At 44.9% G+C, this 16,409-nt stretch overlaps 1 protein-coding gene across 30 annotated transcripts in view; it reads left to right on the top strand.

Moving 5' to 3' along the window:
* LOC135909148 (uncharacterized) overlaps positions 1 to 16,409 on the top strand; it is a 758,332-nt gene that overhangs the window by 68,544 nt on the left and 673,379 nt on the right. For 28 of the 30 annotated variants that reach the window (XR_011513880.1, XR_011513882.1, XR_011513881.1 and 25 more), the window contains exon 2: positions 3,429 to 3,511. The exons of the other annotated variants lie outside the window; for them this stretch is intronic. Coding sequence is in view for 6 of the 28 variants with exons in the window: in XM_070536936.1 (XP_070393037.1) it covers positions 3,464 to 3,511 (48 nt within the window). In the remaining 22 variants the exon portion in view is untranslated. The remainder of the gene's footprint in view (positions 1 to 3,428; positions 3,512 to 16,409) is intronic. 30 annotated transcript variants of the gene reach the window in all.

The following is a 16,409-nucleotide window of genomic DNA, read 5'->3' as shown; positions in this document are numbered from 1 at the left end:
ACAACATTAAACCCACAAAGTTCCGCAATTAAAATCTGAAGCGCAACTTTGGAATTGTGAATAACCCATAAACCGTACCATTCCCATGAATTTTTGTAATTGACATCCATGCGCTCCATAGATTCCGCGGCCTCCGCGAGATGCCGCGGCGAGCCCGCTCACCATCAAAACGCCCTTGAAACTTTGTGGTCGGATGGGGCTGCTTGACGTTATGCGAGTCTCGGTGCATGGGCGTTGCCGCGAAATCCAGCCCGAGTTCACTATCTTCGCGGTTAAATGTCATTTCGAGCGTCAAAAACACATTCTAGACAAAATCCAGAATGATTTCCGGCGCCGGGGGTTGCTTTCGTCGGCGGTAGATGTTGCCCTCTGATAAGGCTCACATTTTGTTGCCTCAGAAAAGTTATTCGTTGGTGTCTTTGGGTTAATATCCGGCTGCTTATAGTATTGCGCTGCTTATAGATAAATAATTAAAACTTAATTGGGTAGCTTTCAGTAATTACTCGATATGCATTTAAATTATTCGTGCAAGTAATATCCCCCTCGTCGAATAGACCAGCTTATGAACTATCATTGTGCTGCCACGGGCAACCTTTAAACATTTTTGAAAGTGTTCGCTGAAACACCCTGTAGAACCGTTTTGGCGAGAGCGTGTGCATGCTACATTCTCGCTTGAAACCGATAATACACAGCCTGACAAGTCCTGAATGACGGGAGACAACGCAGCTGCCATTTTTTTTTATTTCGATGGCATTGCGCCACATCTACAGAACTGGAGCATTGCTACGTAAGTGACGGAGAGTTCAGAGTGTAACGGCAAGACCGCGGACCACGCAAATAGGGGGATAGGCGAGTCAGTTGCCACGGCGCGCGACAAATGGCCTCCGGGTCGTGATCGCGATAAATCGTCCAGGGCTGATGGCGTCTACCCGTCAGTCTGCTACGCTTCATCGCCCCGCTACTACCTCTTTAAGGTACGGCCAGTCTTGTTACTTCCGCCTCGTCGGCAGCGACGCTGAAGCGAATCTCCTATATCTTGGTCTCCGATACTCTGCTCTTCCTTCCCCGATCAAATCGGCACACATACGAGCGTTCTGTCCAACCATGTGTGATACTTCTGTTGCAAGTCCTTTTCGTTTATTTTCCTAACATACCAGGTTCATTTATCCCGGATCAGTTCTCTTCCCACCGAGTTTGTTGTCCATCAGGCCATCGGTCTGACATACAAACGAGGTGATTACTCCCCATATGCAGAACCACCACGACGGTGAAGGCCGTTCCCGCCTAGAGAGATATTGTTTGTACCTCTAGCCAAGGAAAGGAAATGATGGGGCGCAAGTGACAGAAAAGAGTATCATGGGGATTGTGTTTTGAGCTGTTCTTTTTCTCGCCGCGATTTTGCGCTCGTCCCGGAGTCTTCGTGTCCACGGATAGGGGAAGTCACGAGCGATGGACGCACACCTTTCTGCACGTCACAGCAGGAAGCTAGTGCAGCGCTTTCTTTACCTCTGATTCAGTCTCTCTGCGAAGTTTCTACAGTGGGGCTTGGGCGTCTGCGCAGCTCGTTCTTATTCCTTGACATAAGGCAGGCACTGCAAACGTCAGGTTGCACGGGAGAGGGGTTTATCAAAACGAGCGTGCTTATCAAGAAAGACTGCTCCGTTGTTGCTAAATTATTTCTAACGCCGAATGATATGAAGCTGCGTACATTAGTTTTCATGTAAAAGATTAAAGGTCGGGGTCGGGCATCATCGTTGAGCGGAATTCTTCAAGACCGCTAGCGGCGTGATGGCAAAGAATGAGACTGACGACCCTCGCGGTGACGGTGATCGGCTTCACAATGTAGTGGTGGTATCGCGGCTGCATGGCTAAAAAGCTGTAAACATTGGTAGCTGGTGTCGGTGCGCCTGGAAGTCGCATACCGGGTTTCTCATAACAAAGATTAATGGTTGTTACAACAACGGCTGACGTGAGCGAAACGGCGACAGTGGCAACAAATCGGCCGATCATCTGCAGTCCATCACTTTGCCGGGTTACGAGGGTGTGTGGAGAATCCTTGGCCCTGAGGTGGTGATCTACGGTGAAAGTCAGTTTCCGCAGGCAGTGAAGACTGCGGAACGCGGATTCGCGACTTCCTACCGCATGGTGAACTGAATCGGCGGAGTTGAAGAAATGGAGAAATTGCTCAGGCTATTGTTCAGAGCAGCAGCCGTCATCACTTCGAGTTCAGGGCGAAGAAGCCGTGCAAGCTATGGCAGAGGTCCCAGTCAAAGACGAGGGAGCAATTCCGTTTTCGCACGAGGACGTCACAGCGGTGGTTGGCTGCCACGGGAGTGGCATCCCTATGCCGTGGCTCTTGACATCTCGAAAGTGCCGTCATCTCTCAATGAAATCATGGACAAACGCATAATTTATGCGCATCGGAAGGTTGATCGCGTCGTCTGCTACTCCTTTCAACACGTATCACAACTGGTCTGATTCCGACATGAGAGTGTCGCCTCCGACAGATTGCCAACACGTCCTGTAGGACATGGTCGATCCATATACGTCTGTGCACGTGTAGGCAGCATTATCTGTGCCCACTTTTAAACGCACGGCGTTCCGGAGCATCTCACGCAGCTTTTCTTACAGGTGTTGCAATTTCCAAACTCCTCCTCGTATTTTCCAACCATTCATACATTTGAAGTGAATTTTATTGTTTTTTTTTATTTTCTACACAGTGTATTACGCTTTCTCTGTCGTATTCTCTCAGATATTAGTTACTCAAGAGAACCTTCGCAGCTTTATCGTGTGTTGTTCTGTTATAAAGATGTAGCAGAGTGATTTCTCCAAGTCTGACATGGTTACTGGGGTGTTCGCTAAGAAACAGATGAACACTGTCATAATCCCTATCATGTCCCTAAGCAGATGCTACTCTTGACAATCAAGTTTATATTTACCCCTTGATGATCTTGTGCCGTCATGTTTAATTAAGAAAGCGCGTAGGCGTGCACCGGAGTGCGGGTGATCACGGCGACGTCCGAGAATAGGTTAGCCCAAAGCCAGCACCACGAGATTTGCAGTTAGCTGGTCTTGAAGAAAGCGGGCCGCCTGTTGCATTGCTGCAAAGTCCGCTCACGAAAAATTTATTTGTGGACGCTCGGGCTCGAGTGTGATTATCAGAGCAGCGGCTAATACATACGAGCCGATGTAAAGGGAATTAATTTCAGTGGTGCATTTCGGCAATGGGATGTGACTGCGGCTTTGCTCGGGAACATTTATGAGACGCGGCGCCCGGCTCTCCAGCTTTTCTCACTTCGACGTTTTGTATTAAGCTGTGCGAACGATACGTATGAATAAGAGAGTCGTTCGCCATTTCACAGAAGATGATTACAAACCATACCTTGGAAAACATTTTGTGTTGCATACTGTTTGTTCTTTCTCTGTAGAATCAGCTGCTGACAACCACTGATGAGCCACGTTTATGCATTTCCAGCCATGTTTTTCCAAAGCAGACCAGAAGCACCAAAAGGTAAGGACAATGAGATCGCCTATTTTTTGTTGAGATTCGCCTAACGTCTGAAGTTAAACATCGTTCTCAGAGTAACTAAAAAAAATTTCGCATGTTGTTATTATCCTAAGTTTTACTTGAATAAGATAATATATTAACCGGAAATAATTAGAAGAGCGCTTTCACTGATGAAGTGAGTAAACGCCATTGCCTAAGCCCAAAAGCAAAGAGGTAGCATTGACCCCAGCACTTGCCACGCGCTTCTTTTGTCTACGCAACCTATCGCACAGCCTCACGAAGTATCGCTAACGTTGATTGCCGGTTCTTTGGTTCCTTAAACATTTGAGTACCAGTTAATGAGCATTTGTAAATTATCTTATGCTGTCCAAGTTTTTTTTCCAGCTTCATGCACCTAACAGTGCAGCGTGCTATGCAGAGCAAGAAGGATTGCTTGCAGTGCAAGGGGTAAAAATGCGGCCTTTGTTTTAAAAAGGTGCTGGTTATTAGGTTCTTAACCGATGCTAAGGCGAACAGCATGAAGACGGGTCATTAAGGACTGAAGTTTGAGTGGGTAGTTGGTTCTCCTTACAGCGGCTTTTCCAGTGTGCCTTTTCCCGGCTGCTATTCGCCTGCTTAGCCTCATCTGGCGGTTCACAATAGCACTCGCACGAAAGCGTATCCCTCAATCTCATCCCGACTTGCGTGACAGAGAAGTGCTCTACAGAGATCGGCAACAAAAGCAACTCACGTCTGCAGAATCGCGGATCGTTTTTAGTTGTTCTTCAGCTTCCCTATAGACGTGACTGTGGGCGATGAATCGATCGAAGGAAAGAACTTGTTCTGTTTGGCGTTGATGAACGTCCGCATGAAACGTTGCTCCTTATTCATATTTGAGGAGAATTGGAGAGAGGAAAGTGTGGGAAGAGAGAGAGAGTTAGGCAAATCGGAATGAGAGCGAATGCAGGGATACAGCAAAAGCGAATTGTCTGCTGATGCACGCGAAAAATGCGGACTTTTTTAGTCCTTGTAGCTATTTGTGTGTTTGCTTCTCTAGTGAAGAAATGCAGGATAACGGCAATGAAGCATACAGCTCGACGCCCCTCGAATTTCTTCCTCGTGCGGAATAGTCGATGAATCTAGCGTGCTAGATCGTTAGTAATAGCGGCTTCCGTTTCGCAATGTTCCCGAAACTCTTTTTTTTCGGACTTTTCCCGATTAATACCTCTGATTCATGTTTGTCCTCGTCTCCGGCATTCTGTGGAGCGCGCTTGCTCCCCCCTCCCCTGCAAATAAACCAATGTCATATTGTTTCCGTCTGGTAGTAATTAGCCTGATAGCTGATTTAAAAGGAGTGATGGTTCGTGCATGGTGCACGCAAATGGGGACGGAGGATCGCTCTGGAAACGCAACCTCGTTTGCTTCGCCATTTGCTTCCCCTTTTGGTTTTCTTGTTTGGTTGCGTGACTTAACGCATGCAGTGTGACCTTGTTTTGTCGAGAGCAACGCAGCATCTGTACTCGTCGCAAGCTTATTTCTGAGTAGCTGGTGGAAATCCGTAAATATAGGGAGTGACAAAGAAGAGCTTACACTTGTGTGATAAACTTCAGCTCAGATGCTTGTGCACAGCAGTTTAGTGGGTGCATGCAGTCATGGTGGCCTAATTAGGTAAGTTGTAGAGAGCGTTTGCGTCCAGCATGATATGCTTAACAATAATAAAAAATCGCCGCCCATGTACTTCATACAGATGGTTAACAAGCGACGCTGAAACGCGTGACCCCTGTGTTTATCATTGGGTTAATCGCGAGCATTCATTAAACGAATGCTTGGTAGGCTGCTGAATCCTTGTTATGCAGTTACTGGTTGCGCTCGGCCGCACCACCTTGTTCTTGTGCCAGTGCTGCAGCATCGGCGCAGCTTAGACGAGTTCGTTCGCGGTTCTGCCCACGGCACTGTTCATCGAAAGCTGCCTGCTCCTTAGGACTACGTATGACGCACGGCCTACCCATTTGGGAGCCGCAGAGAAACTGCTGCGCATGCGCTAGGCTGCGACGGAGAGAAACGATGTCCCTACTGGCGCAGCTAAGCCAACACCACCTAGGCAGCACATGGCCTTTTCACTCTGATCCGCGACGTCATGTTACCTAGTCCGACTGCCATATGAGCTAATGGGGCTGCTCCCAAGTTGGCAACAGTGATTTTGACATCACCGCTTTCATCTCGGCAGCCTTGTCAATCGATATGTCGGGCCGGGTAGCTTGATGTCATGAATCGGAGTAAACAGGCCTTGTTATCTAGGTGGAGTTGTGTAATCGCATGCCTCTCTTTCTCTATTTTTTGTTTTTTCGCGCATGCGCATGGGGTTGCGCCGGAGGAGTTTTCGGCGTATAGGCGACAGACAGAAGCATGGGCGGATGCACGACCCATCTAGCCATATACAATTTCGCTATGCTATTAGGAACACAATTTGAGTGGTCTAGACGCGAACAGCGAAGCAGTACGAACGACCGCGCTGAAGGGAATCGCCAGCAGTTTCGAACGACATGATCTTGATGCGGCCCGATCTACCTCTATCCAAGCGCCGCTGCAGTATTTGTCGTCGTCGGGCGCCTCACTGCAAAACATGAGCTGCTGCGGCCTCTCGCCCCACTCGACCGTATTCTAGTACACGATAGGATGGCTTCACGGAGCGTTGGCTTGCCAAAGCAAGCTACAAGTCGTAATGCTAGCTCCCTGATGTTGAAGTAACCGCTTTCATCTCGGCAGCCTTGTCAATGGAAATTTCGGGCTAGGTAGCGTGCCGTCATGAATCGGAGTGAACAGGCCTTGTGCTATCTAGGGGGTGTTGGCTACTCGCGCGCCTCTTTCTCTCTTTTCTTTTTCGTGCATAAGTGTGGGTTTGCGCCGGAGAAGTTTTCGGCATACAGGCGACCGACAGCCGTGCGGACGGACGGACGCGTGAATTGGCTAGCCATATACATCTTCGCTGTAAAACAAAGTTGGGCGACGATTCAGCCTCCAGTTGAAATACATGAAAACAGCCTTCGTCAGCAAGTTCAGCTAACTATCAGGTGTAGGAATCATAATTTATTCGGAAAAGCCCACAGTGTATGAAACGACACGCCTGCTTCTTCGACTAGGGCCGCCACGTTTCAACGACAGCGTCTCAAAATCCAAGCTGACACGAGGGAACAGTGAGAGAACGCTCCCCTACCATAGGTACCATCGGTACTGCCGCGCAGCGGTACACCCACAACGCAGTGGTACTCCATGGTGGTATAATTGGTGCCGACACCAGTGGTGCCACAGGTACCGATACCACATGTGCAGCCGGTATCAATTTCACCGGTACCACTCTGTGGTACCACAATAACCGATACTACGGGGAACCCCTGTGCCACCAGTACGAAATCTACCTTCGAGATCGGCGCACCTTTGTAGCCTGTACTATATCCGGCCCACGAAAGGGACTACAAACATACCCGGTAAGAAAATGCGGGAGTGGGGGAGGACTCAACCAGAAAGACTGCATTGAAACATTAAGACTGTATATCTCCCCTGTTCACAACTGCGAGCAAATGAATACGAACCACAAGTTTGCTAGAAAAACTGGATTTCTTCGTAATTCAGACGCACAAACTGAAATTTACGACTGCATTGAAAAACACGCAATGCAGAGTTCGCACTGCAATCCTCAATTTGAAGTTGGATGTAGCATTCATAGGCAAATAAGCCCTCTTTTCTATGCAACGAGAAATTCTGTAACCATAGACTAGTGGCACGTTTTGTACATTGTTATTGCCACGAGGCCTTTCAAGGAACCACGGATTTGAGAGTTATGTATAATAAATGCGGCTTCTTCATGTGTAAAAGCTTCATGTTTAATTGATTGTTTGCTTTCCTTTTTCTTTTCTTTTTCCCATTTTGAAAATTTAAATTCCGTTACACTACGTCGAAGTGTTTCATGAGCAAGGATTTAGCATGGCTTTTAAGTTAATGGCACCCTCTTGTGCGGCATGAAGCGATTTCTAAGTTCTTGATTTTGGAATCCTGAAGTCGTCCCAGCTTGCCAACAAAACAGCTGAATATTATTTCTTGAGCTGGAACACATCGTCAAGATGACTTCCTCCCTCTGCCTAAAATTTTTGCGTTAATGTTTCGTGCTGAGCAAATTAAAAAAATTCTGATGACGTTCTCACGCCGTATACATATATTGCAGAATGATTAGAGTTTTGAAATGTAGAGTGAAATGTTTGCTTTCAAGAAACCGAACCACACAAATGCTGAATTAAAAATATAAATGCTAAGGAGATCGTTGTACTATCCTTTTTATGCACTTTTAATTCACAAGTGCATGGTTGGTTCTATTTAGTGGAACATATAGAAACAATATATATGTATACTAACAAATGGTAATCCATTCAACTACCGATACATACCTTACATGTGTGCCTTTTAATGTACGCGTACTTCAGACAATTTTTTTTTCCAGAAGCTGACTTCTTTGCAGAGAGTTGCACTTTTGCGCCTTCGTAGTAATACTTTGATTTTTTTTAAAGTGACTTTTAACTCTTTCTTATTCTCTAATCGTTCGCGTCAGTAAGCGTAGCAATTAACAGCTATTAACGGCCGCGCAGCCTCTGTTACCATTATTAACGGACTCAAGCGGCAATTTACTTAGGTGCGTTAAATAAATTAGGTTCATATTTACCTTTTTTTTTTCGTTCGTGTGGTATTGTGCAGTCATGTTCACTCTCGCACCAGCGTGCTGAACGGCTGGCACCTCTTCTTATGAAGAGTTGAATAGTTCTAGCTTAAGTATTTCTTTGCTACTACGTGCTTTCCCGTGTGATGTACTATCTCAATAACTTACCTTATATATCATATGAAATCTTTATTCCGGTGTGGCTTTGCTTTATATATCGAAATACAACTGGAAGTGTCGCCACTGCATTCTTTGACACTGACTAGTAAGTGCCACTAGGAGACCGCGCATACATAACGCGTGTACGGACAGTTAACACATACGAGTACTAGTCGATGCGTGTTTGCTGTCTCTCCGACGCTTACATCATTCTCCCTGTAATGTATACCCTATTACTTATTTCCGCGACTACACTAGTAATAATGTTTCAGAGTGGGTGTAGAATGACTGTATCATCTGATATTCTAATTTCTTTGACAGCAGATATTTGTCTAGACCCGGCACTTCTAAGATTTTCCGCTTCACTGCCTAGAACATGCCTCCCTGTACGAAAGTCCTCATGACACTACGTTGATACAGGATACACGAGTAGTTCAAAACCATTCTATCAACATTTTGGTGTATGAAACTTCGTTCTAATTCTAACATTCGGCCTTCTATATGGTGACTCTGTAGACATGTTCTATGTATGTTTAGGTACCCGAATTAAAGGCGTTGATAGCAATTTCGCATCTAAAAGGAGCACTTGCCGGCGCATGTCTATTCAAGTAGGCAACACCATGCCTCTTACCTGGCTACTACTTTACAGGAATTCGTTGCAATCACGGCTGGGCTTAAAATTCCATACATAGAGAGAATCCATCGGGTTCGAAAGGAATTCCACATTTTGCATTCTTTTGCGCGTAATTCTTTCCTTAAGTATTAGCTTATGAGTTGCCTTTTTTCAGCCAGTTCCACGTTCTCCTCCATGAAGTTATATTTCCGGACGTTCAGAACCTCAGTGCGCCATCGCTACCTCGCTATGGCCGCTGTCTCGTCTGCTTGAGACGTCAGCTGATACGTAGTGATTGGAGCCCAGAGCCCTCTCCATACCATTGTCCCCCTCGAGCACATTCCATTTCATTCTTCTTTGTTCTCTGCGCTCTCACCTCAAGCGTTTGCTTGCTCTTTCACTCGGACTTTGGTTCGCAGCGGTAGCAGAAATATAAGGAAATGACATTTGGCGTGGCGTACCAGGAATCGAAAAACTATAAAGAGAGTAAGACCCATCCTGAGCGCTCTCGTTTTGCTGTCTTTGTTGATATCAGGAGAAGCCGGGTCACGCAAGAGTCCCGCGGCTTCTTCGTTTAACGTGTTGCCCTACACGCAGCAACCAGTGTTGCTCTACACGCAACACAGCAAATATATACATATATATATATATATATATATATATATATATATATATATATATATATATAATATTTGCTTGTGGATCTCAAAAGCATGGATCTCGATGGTTGCAATAACTGTTTTCTCTCTCTATTTCTCTCTGTCTTGCCAAGTTTCAGTATTGAGTATGAAGTTTCTGGCTAAACGTCTTTGGCCAACACTGAATGACAGGCAGGAAGCGTCATTTGCTGGGTTAGAGCAGGAGCACTGGACTAGGAAGAAGTTTTGGCACGCTACTTACTGTCTTTTGAAAGGAAGGTCAGAGGAGACAGGCCGATGCAACATATCCAGCTGCAGTGGGGTCAGTCACAAATGTGATGTAAAGCAAGTTAAATGTTGTACGTTACCTGTGGCCACGTATAATGTAAGCTGTCTATACAAATTGAATACGGAGCCTCAGGTCACTTAGGGTGAAGCCAACTTCCAGATTCCAGCCTGGACTTTTCCCCCTATCACTGAAAAAAAATTCCGCGAACTATCTTTGCGTTTTATCGATTATGGGTATTTTTATGTGTTTTGCATATTTAGATAGAAGATAAACTTTTTTCTATTTATATTTCTCGTCTTTAAAGTGGTAATTAAACGCATGATGAGCTCTTTTTCATTAAACCCCTGGTAATTTTCGTTCCTGTGCTTGCTTTTACCTCGTAGTGTTCAACGGCGGTAAATAGGTGTGTGTGTGTGTGTGTGTGTGTGTGTGTGTGTGTGTGTGTGTGTGCGTGTGTGTGTGTGTGTGTGTGTGTGTGTGTGTGTGTGTGGGTGTGCGTGCGTCTGCATGTGCGTGTTTGTGTGCGTGTCTGTGCGCGCGCGCGCGCGCGCGTGTGTGTGTGTGTGTATGTGTGTGTGTGTGTGTGTGTGTGTGTGTGTGTGTGTGTGTGTGTGTGTGCGCGTGTGTGTGTGTTACAAGAAATGGAAAAGAAAGTGCGATAATCATGACTGCCAGACTAAAAGAATACATGTGGCGGACAGAAAGATAAGAGGTTCACGCTGTTATTCGCCACGGCTGTCTTCCCCCCCTGACTGGAAAGTCAAACTTGCTTTTGCCTTTTTCTGCCTGTGAATTTCTCCGTATTGCTAGTGCCTCGGTTTTGTTAAAACATATGTACCAATATCAACTAAAGCATTTTATTTCGGAAGAGCCGATCGTTTTTGTTATTCACGTCCGCAGCAAGTCTTGTAAACAGGATGCGTAAATGGATTACGCTGCTGCGCTTTTGAATTTTTATAAGTATCGTGATCAGACTTTGCGCAATACAATTTTCTTCTCCCTCGCTCCTTACCACAATAGTTCCGTGTGTTGTTTTAGTTTCTAGGACGAGTGCTGAAGGATTAATAAGCAGATCGTGCAATGACTGGCTGAATGTTAATGAGGGACCTGTGCAGATCCCGAGACATCAATGTGTTCCTTTTTCTCAGTCTTCAACGTCACTGGGGGGACGTTTTGTTGAACACTTTATATAAGACAAACAAGGAGCATGCAGCAGCGTACCTGACGCATGAAGGCGCATACTCACTCTGCAGAAGAGGCTTAGAAACATGATCCGGACGCTGTTTCCCCAAGTGTAAACACTTGGGCGAAAACAAATGCGAAAGTTAATATTTCTAGATCTTAGAAGGAGGAACATTCGCATAATAAAGAAACGTTCCCCATATCTTGCGCCCCTTGTTGTCGAGCGGCTTGCTTTCCATCAATTCTGTCGCATTTCCGGATCACTGTTACCTTACAATCTCTTTTCGTATATAGGCTGCAAAGGACTCGGTCTCTCGGTGAAAATGCTTCGGAGAGAGTGCATTGTGAACGTTTGTCATAATGTGAGTGTTTCATCTAAAAAAATGAAATTAAATCTAAAGGTATGGGGATTGAGATAAATGCGTAGAACGTGCGCTTGCGGTACGGATGTTGTTGAGAAAGAACAATGGGGCTTTGGTGTTGTGCCCTTGTTTTCTCATCTTCTCGAGTGGCAACATAAAGGAGAAAGTATCAAAAGAGTGATAGCAGTCGTCGCACAACATCGGCTTGCGTGCGCTATCGCGCCTGCTTGCTTCGGTAGGCTAGCCTGCAATGTTACCACGTCTTCGAAGATGGAGTGGCAGCAGTCGGCAGCCGCTGTCGGCCGAAGCTGCATTTGCGAGCCTGGATCCCCGGCGATGTGCTTTATGTGCCACGCAGGATTCCGCTCTTCGGCTACCTGCTCATAAATGCGATGCGGCGCGCAAGTCCTTAGAAAATAGCAACGACCATTGCTGAGGAAGAGCGAGAAGCTGGGAACCCAGAGAGGATAAATTCTTTTGCATCTCCTCCATTTCGTCATCTGGTCAGCTCGTATGTCCGCCCATAGACGCTGAACTCTCAAAAGCGAGCGAGCCTTTAAGAAATAAAAATGTCCCCATATTTCAACGCGTTCTCAGAACAGACGCTTTATGTTAGGTGACGTATTCCACCCTTTTGTGTGGTCATCTTGTGTCCGGAGTTTGCGAAGAGGCAAAGTAATGCCGCATGGAGAAGGAACCGGCAGGGCTGCATCTGAAAAGGTTTGAGGAATATAAATCCTGAGCCTGTTTATTATTTCGGGTTTAAAGATATAAGCGCTACCGCCTTGGATTGAACAACCTCCGCAAAACTTTGAGTCGCTTAAAACAGAGCAAACTTTACAAGACCACATTTCCTCAATGGAGAAAGTGAATGCAACTCATTGGGTGTTTAACAAGGCTTGTGTTATCCATGACTGAGACATAGCTACTTAGTTGGTTCATTGTGATCGCACGTGCCTGCATGTTTAATGCCTTCGAATTGAGGCATAGAAAATTTGAACGTTAACGTGTAAACGCATTTCTTAATTATCTGATATTTCTGTTTCAAAAGTGCTCCACCGAGTACTGAATTGGTGAAACTGTTTTTCAAGAAAAGCTGCTGCACAGACATGAACTAACTCTGTAGGCCTCCCAATATTATAATATTCTAGCACCACAAGTAGGTTTTGATATTTAGTGGCGCAGCATCAGTCTCATTCGGGTGAAAGAAAGGCTAGATAAAATACTAACTACTGAAGCGCAGCCAAATGCAGAATCTTCGAACAGGAATATCGATGGTGTTCCGATTATCCGATATGATTTGGAGTGAAAAAAAAAACTTCTGCTGAATAATGACAAGAAACAGGAACGCCAGTGCACTTCTCCGCAAAGTTCTGGAATTAATATCTCGAAGCTGTTGTCATCCTGAGAATTCGTTCCAAGTGGATCTGCCTTGCAAGCTCCAGAGCTAGAATTTGTAAATTGCAACATGGGACATAGGGTAATTAGCTTAAACATTTGGTTATATAAATATATATATATATATATATATATATATATATATATATATATATATATATATATATATATATATATATATATATATATATATATATATATATATATGACACATACATAGACATGCTTTCTCAAGCTTTCCCATCCACTCTCTACCTCGACTACATAACCGGCAGTATACATACACATACTTCATTCCACTTTGACGATCCTAATGCAAACGCATTAAAGTAAGTTCCATTTCGGCCACGCATTTCATGCTCTAATTTGTTAGGTCCTGCAAGTTGTGGTTTAGCCCGGCGAGGAAGCAAATGAGGACAATATTAATTTTTCTATTCTCGCTATTGTGAAGTTCCAAGGCTTCGCTTAACCAGCACAATATGCACATCCTATCGATATGGCGAAAACGTTACCGCGACAGCGACCAAATTTTATTGAGACCTAGGGAAGGTAATTCTACACATGGCATGCAAAGAATAACGGGGGTCCTCAGTTTATTTCAGGGTAATCATCGATGCTTCACTATTTCCCCATCGCATTATCTCGCTTTTCCACGCAATGTTAGGGACACCTATTGCATTAGGTGTGTTGCATACCCTTGGTGTGACATTCTAATGTACGAGTGTAGCGTTTGTACTATTATTTGGCCCAACATAGCGTTAAAAAGGCTGCCGAGTCATGACTTCAAATTCACATACCTAGGAAATTTACCGACCTGTCTGAACTGCAGGCAAAACTACATTTACGCTATACATTGATAATTGGAAAAAATTAGAAAAAAGAACTTTAACTCGCAGAGTGTGCTAGTTTCGTGTAAGGATCTTATGTCTAGATGGCTGAGATTGTTCTTTCCTTGGAGCTTGCGGATCCTTTAAATATATGCCACAAGTAGCGCATCTGTAGCTCCACATTGAAAAGCACGCAATTTTAATGATGTTACCACATAAAAAGTGTAGTCACTAAATAATGGTAAGCCAATCGCTATCAATAAAACTTGTGATAACTTGCTTTTATCGTCATAGCAGCCATTCATGCAACTATATTGTGCTGCACAGTTAACGGTCACTAATCATCGCCCCACAGATCGAATTCACAAGACTTATGTTTTTACAGGATAGTTTTCCATTGGGCTCACTCATTCAGCAATATTTAGCTTGCCCCGATTATTAACCGGTGTTCGTTAGGTAGCACCACTAAGGTGTACCAACTGCTGTCCCAAAAAGGCGAACATGAGACTTCATCTTCTTCAGTGACGCAGTGCTTACGACGTACTACGGCTGCGCACGAGGTCACTGGTTTGGTTGCCGGCGATGGTGGCCACATTTCAATCAAGACGAAATGAAGAACGCTCGCGTACTTAGATTTAGGTCGGCGTAAATACCGTCCTTTCCTGCAACAATAAAGGCACGACTGAAGTTTCCTCATAATGCCTTAACGAAAAAAAATTGAGGTTTCCAATTCCACCGGGGAACGCATCGCACTGGTGGCTTCAAGGATTCGAGATCACTTTCCGTGCTACCGTGAAATAAGTTGTACTATAGAGTGTTCACGAACATGTGTCCATACATAACTCAAACCAAAAGAAAAAGGAAAGTAGACATGTAGCACTGTAAGAGCTCATTTCGGTCTTTTCAACGAGCTAGCATGCTCCTTGATGAAAGGTTTGAGGCCTCGGGCCATGTTTTGCTGGGGCCATGTTTCGTCAGCGAAACACCAAAGTATCTTCGTGATAGGGCACAGATTCTTGCTTCTTTTCTCGGGAAAAGGACATGTAGCAGTAGTTCACCGATAATTTCTTTCTCGATTTTATATCTTACTACAGCGAACGCAAGCAGACATGTCGAGGACGAGATTAACTTTCTCAAGAACATGTTTGAAAAGCAGTGAACGAAAACGAATTGTCTACACGCAGAGACAGGCTCCTAACCCGACCCTGTACGCCTTGCAGTGCCTGATGTTTTAGAACTTATAGCGCTGGATTATTGTTTACCGAAGGACATTCTCTCAATCGGCAAGAATGAAGAAATATAGAAACAAGAATGGGTGACACGTGTCGTCCGCCATGTTCTTTTTTTTTAATCTTGTTTGTCGTCTTTAGCGCAAAGCAGCCGATTTCGTTGGCGGTTTACTGTTGGCTATAGAAGGGCTGGGCACGAACTTTTGCTTGATGCGTATTTTTATGCACCGTTTCCCCTCTTCCATTTCTTATACGTCTTTCAGTTTTGTTGTGGATCGAGATTCATAGCATTTTGTTGCGTGAACGGTGTGTATGGCCGATTGGATTAACAAGACAGCACAAAATACGGAAAGTAACGTTTCCACCTGGGTTAGCGCATGCAGTTTCCTGATAGTCTAGACTTAAAGAACCATCTGATCTTCGATAGAGAGAGAGAGAGAGAGAGTTTTTATTCACCCAAGCTGGTGCGTTCTATTCTGCTAGTCTGCACAGGGGAAGCGGGAAAGGGAGTGAAATTATTGCGATGGATTAGGATGAGGACATCTAATCTTAAATCTAGATTACAGCTGCTATGCTAACTGTGCGCTTCTATAAGCATTGAACTTTCAGAGCACTCGCGTTTTCACGGGAACTCAGGTATACGCGATAACTTACTTCTGTACTTATTCCATCTGTGCGTTATTAACTCTAAAATCAATTGCCTAATTTCTCGGCTAACAGTTCTGCGTACTTAAAGGGTGACTAGCTTTCCGGTGAGTATGAACATCGAGACATCTTGTTTAGCATTCACAGAGCGCTACAGCCTTCAATAATTTTATGTCTGCTCTCTGAGTGCTCAGTTTTTGTTATCCAAGAAGTGTTGTTGCAGCTGCAGCTAATCGCAGATGTACGGTCTCTGTGAAAATTTAAAAAAAATGAGGAAAGCGAGAAAAATCGTCCCTCAATTATTTTGGTTAGACCAACGCTCCAACAATGGCGTTGTAGTTGCTACGTTAATAACACGTGTTTGTAATTCAATTGACCCTGAGCACGTGGGGAAGAGGAAGGGGGCCATTGTTCGCCATTCAATGTTTTGGTAACGTCAAATATTGTAATTATTCATTCAATTTATCTGTTTTGTTTACTCCACGTGAGGCAGTTGGCTAACACTATTGAGATGTTACGCTCGTAAAAGTATCGCATGTGTTATAGAAACTTCGATCAATCACTAAGTATTTTTTTTTTCGTGGTGCTGCCGCCCCGCCCCCCCGCCCCCCCCCGCCTACATTTGCGTTTGGTATGACATACGTATCGAGATCAAGTGCCCTCTCTTTTTTATGCAGTTATTCGGAAGCACATGTGCCGTCTCTTCGTTCGACTACGCTACCAAGTCATTTGTGTAATTGGAGAAAGAGGGTTGTTACTGCTTACTGCCTTCATCGCACCCCTCCTCCAAGTTACGGTTCACCTCCCCCACGTGGTCCTTCCACTGCCTGCCGAACTTGTTCTTTCTTTTTAATGCGATTAGCATTGTTTGCCTA

Source organism: Dermacentor albipictus, chromosome 4 (genome assembly GCF_038994185.2).
Source record: "Dermacentor albipictus isolate Rhodes 1998 colony chromosome 4, USDA_Dalb.pri_finalv2, whole genome shotgun sequence".
Lineage (NCBI taxonomy): Eukaryota > Metazoa > Arthropoda > Arachnida > Ixodida > Ixodidae > Dermacentor > Dermacentor albipictus.
This window is presented reverse-complemented; position numbering and strand designations above follow the sequence as displayed.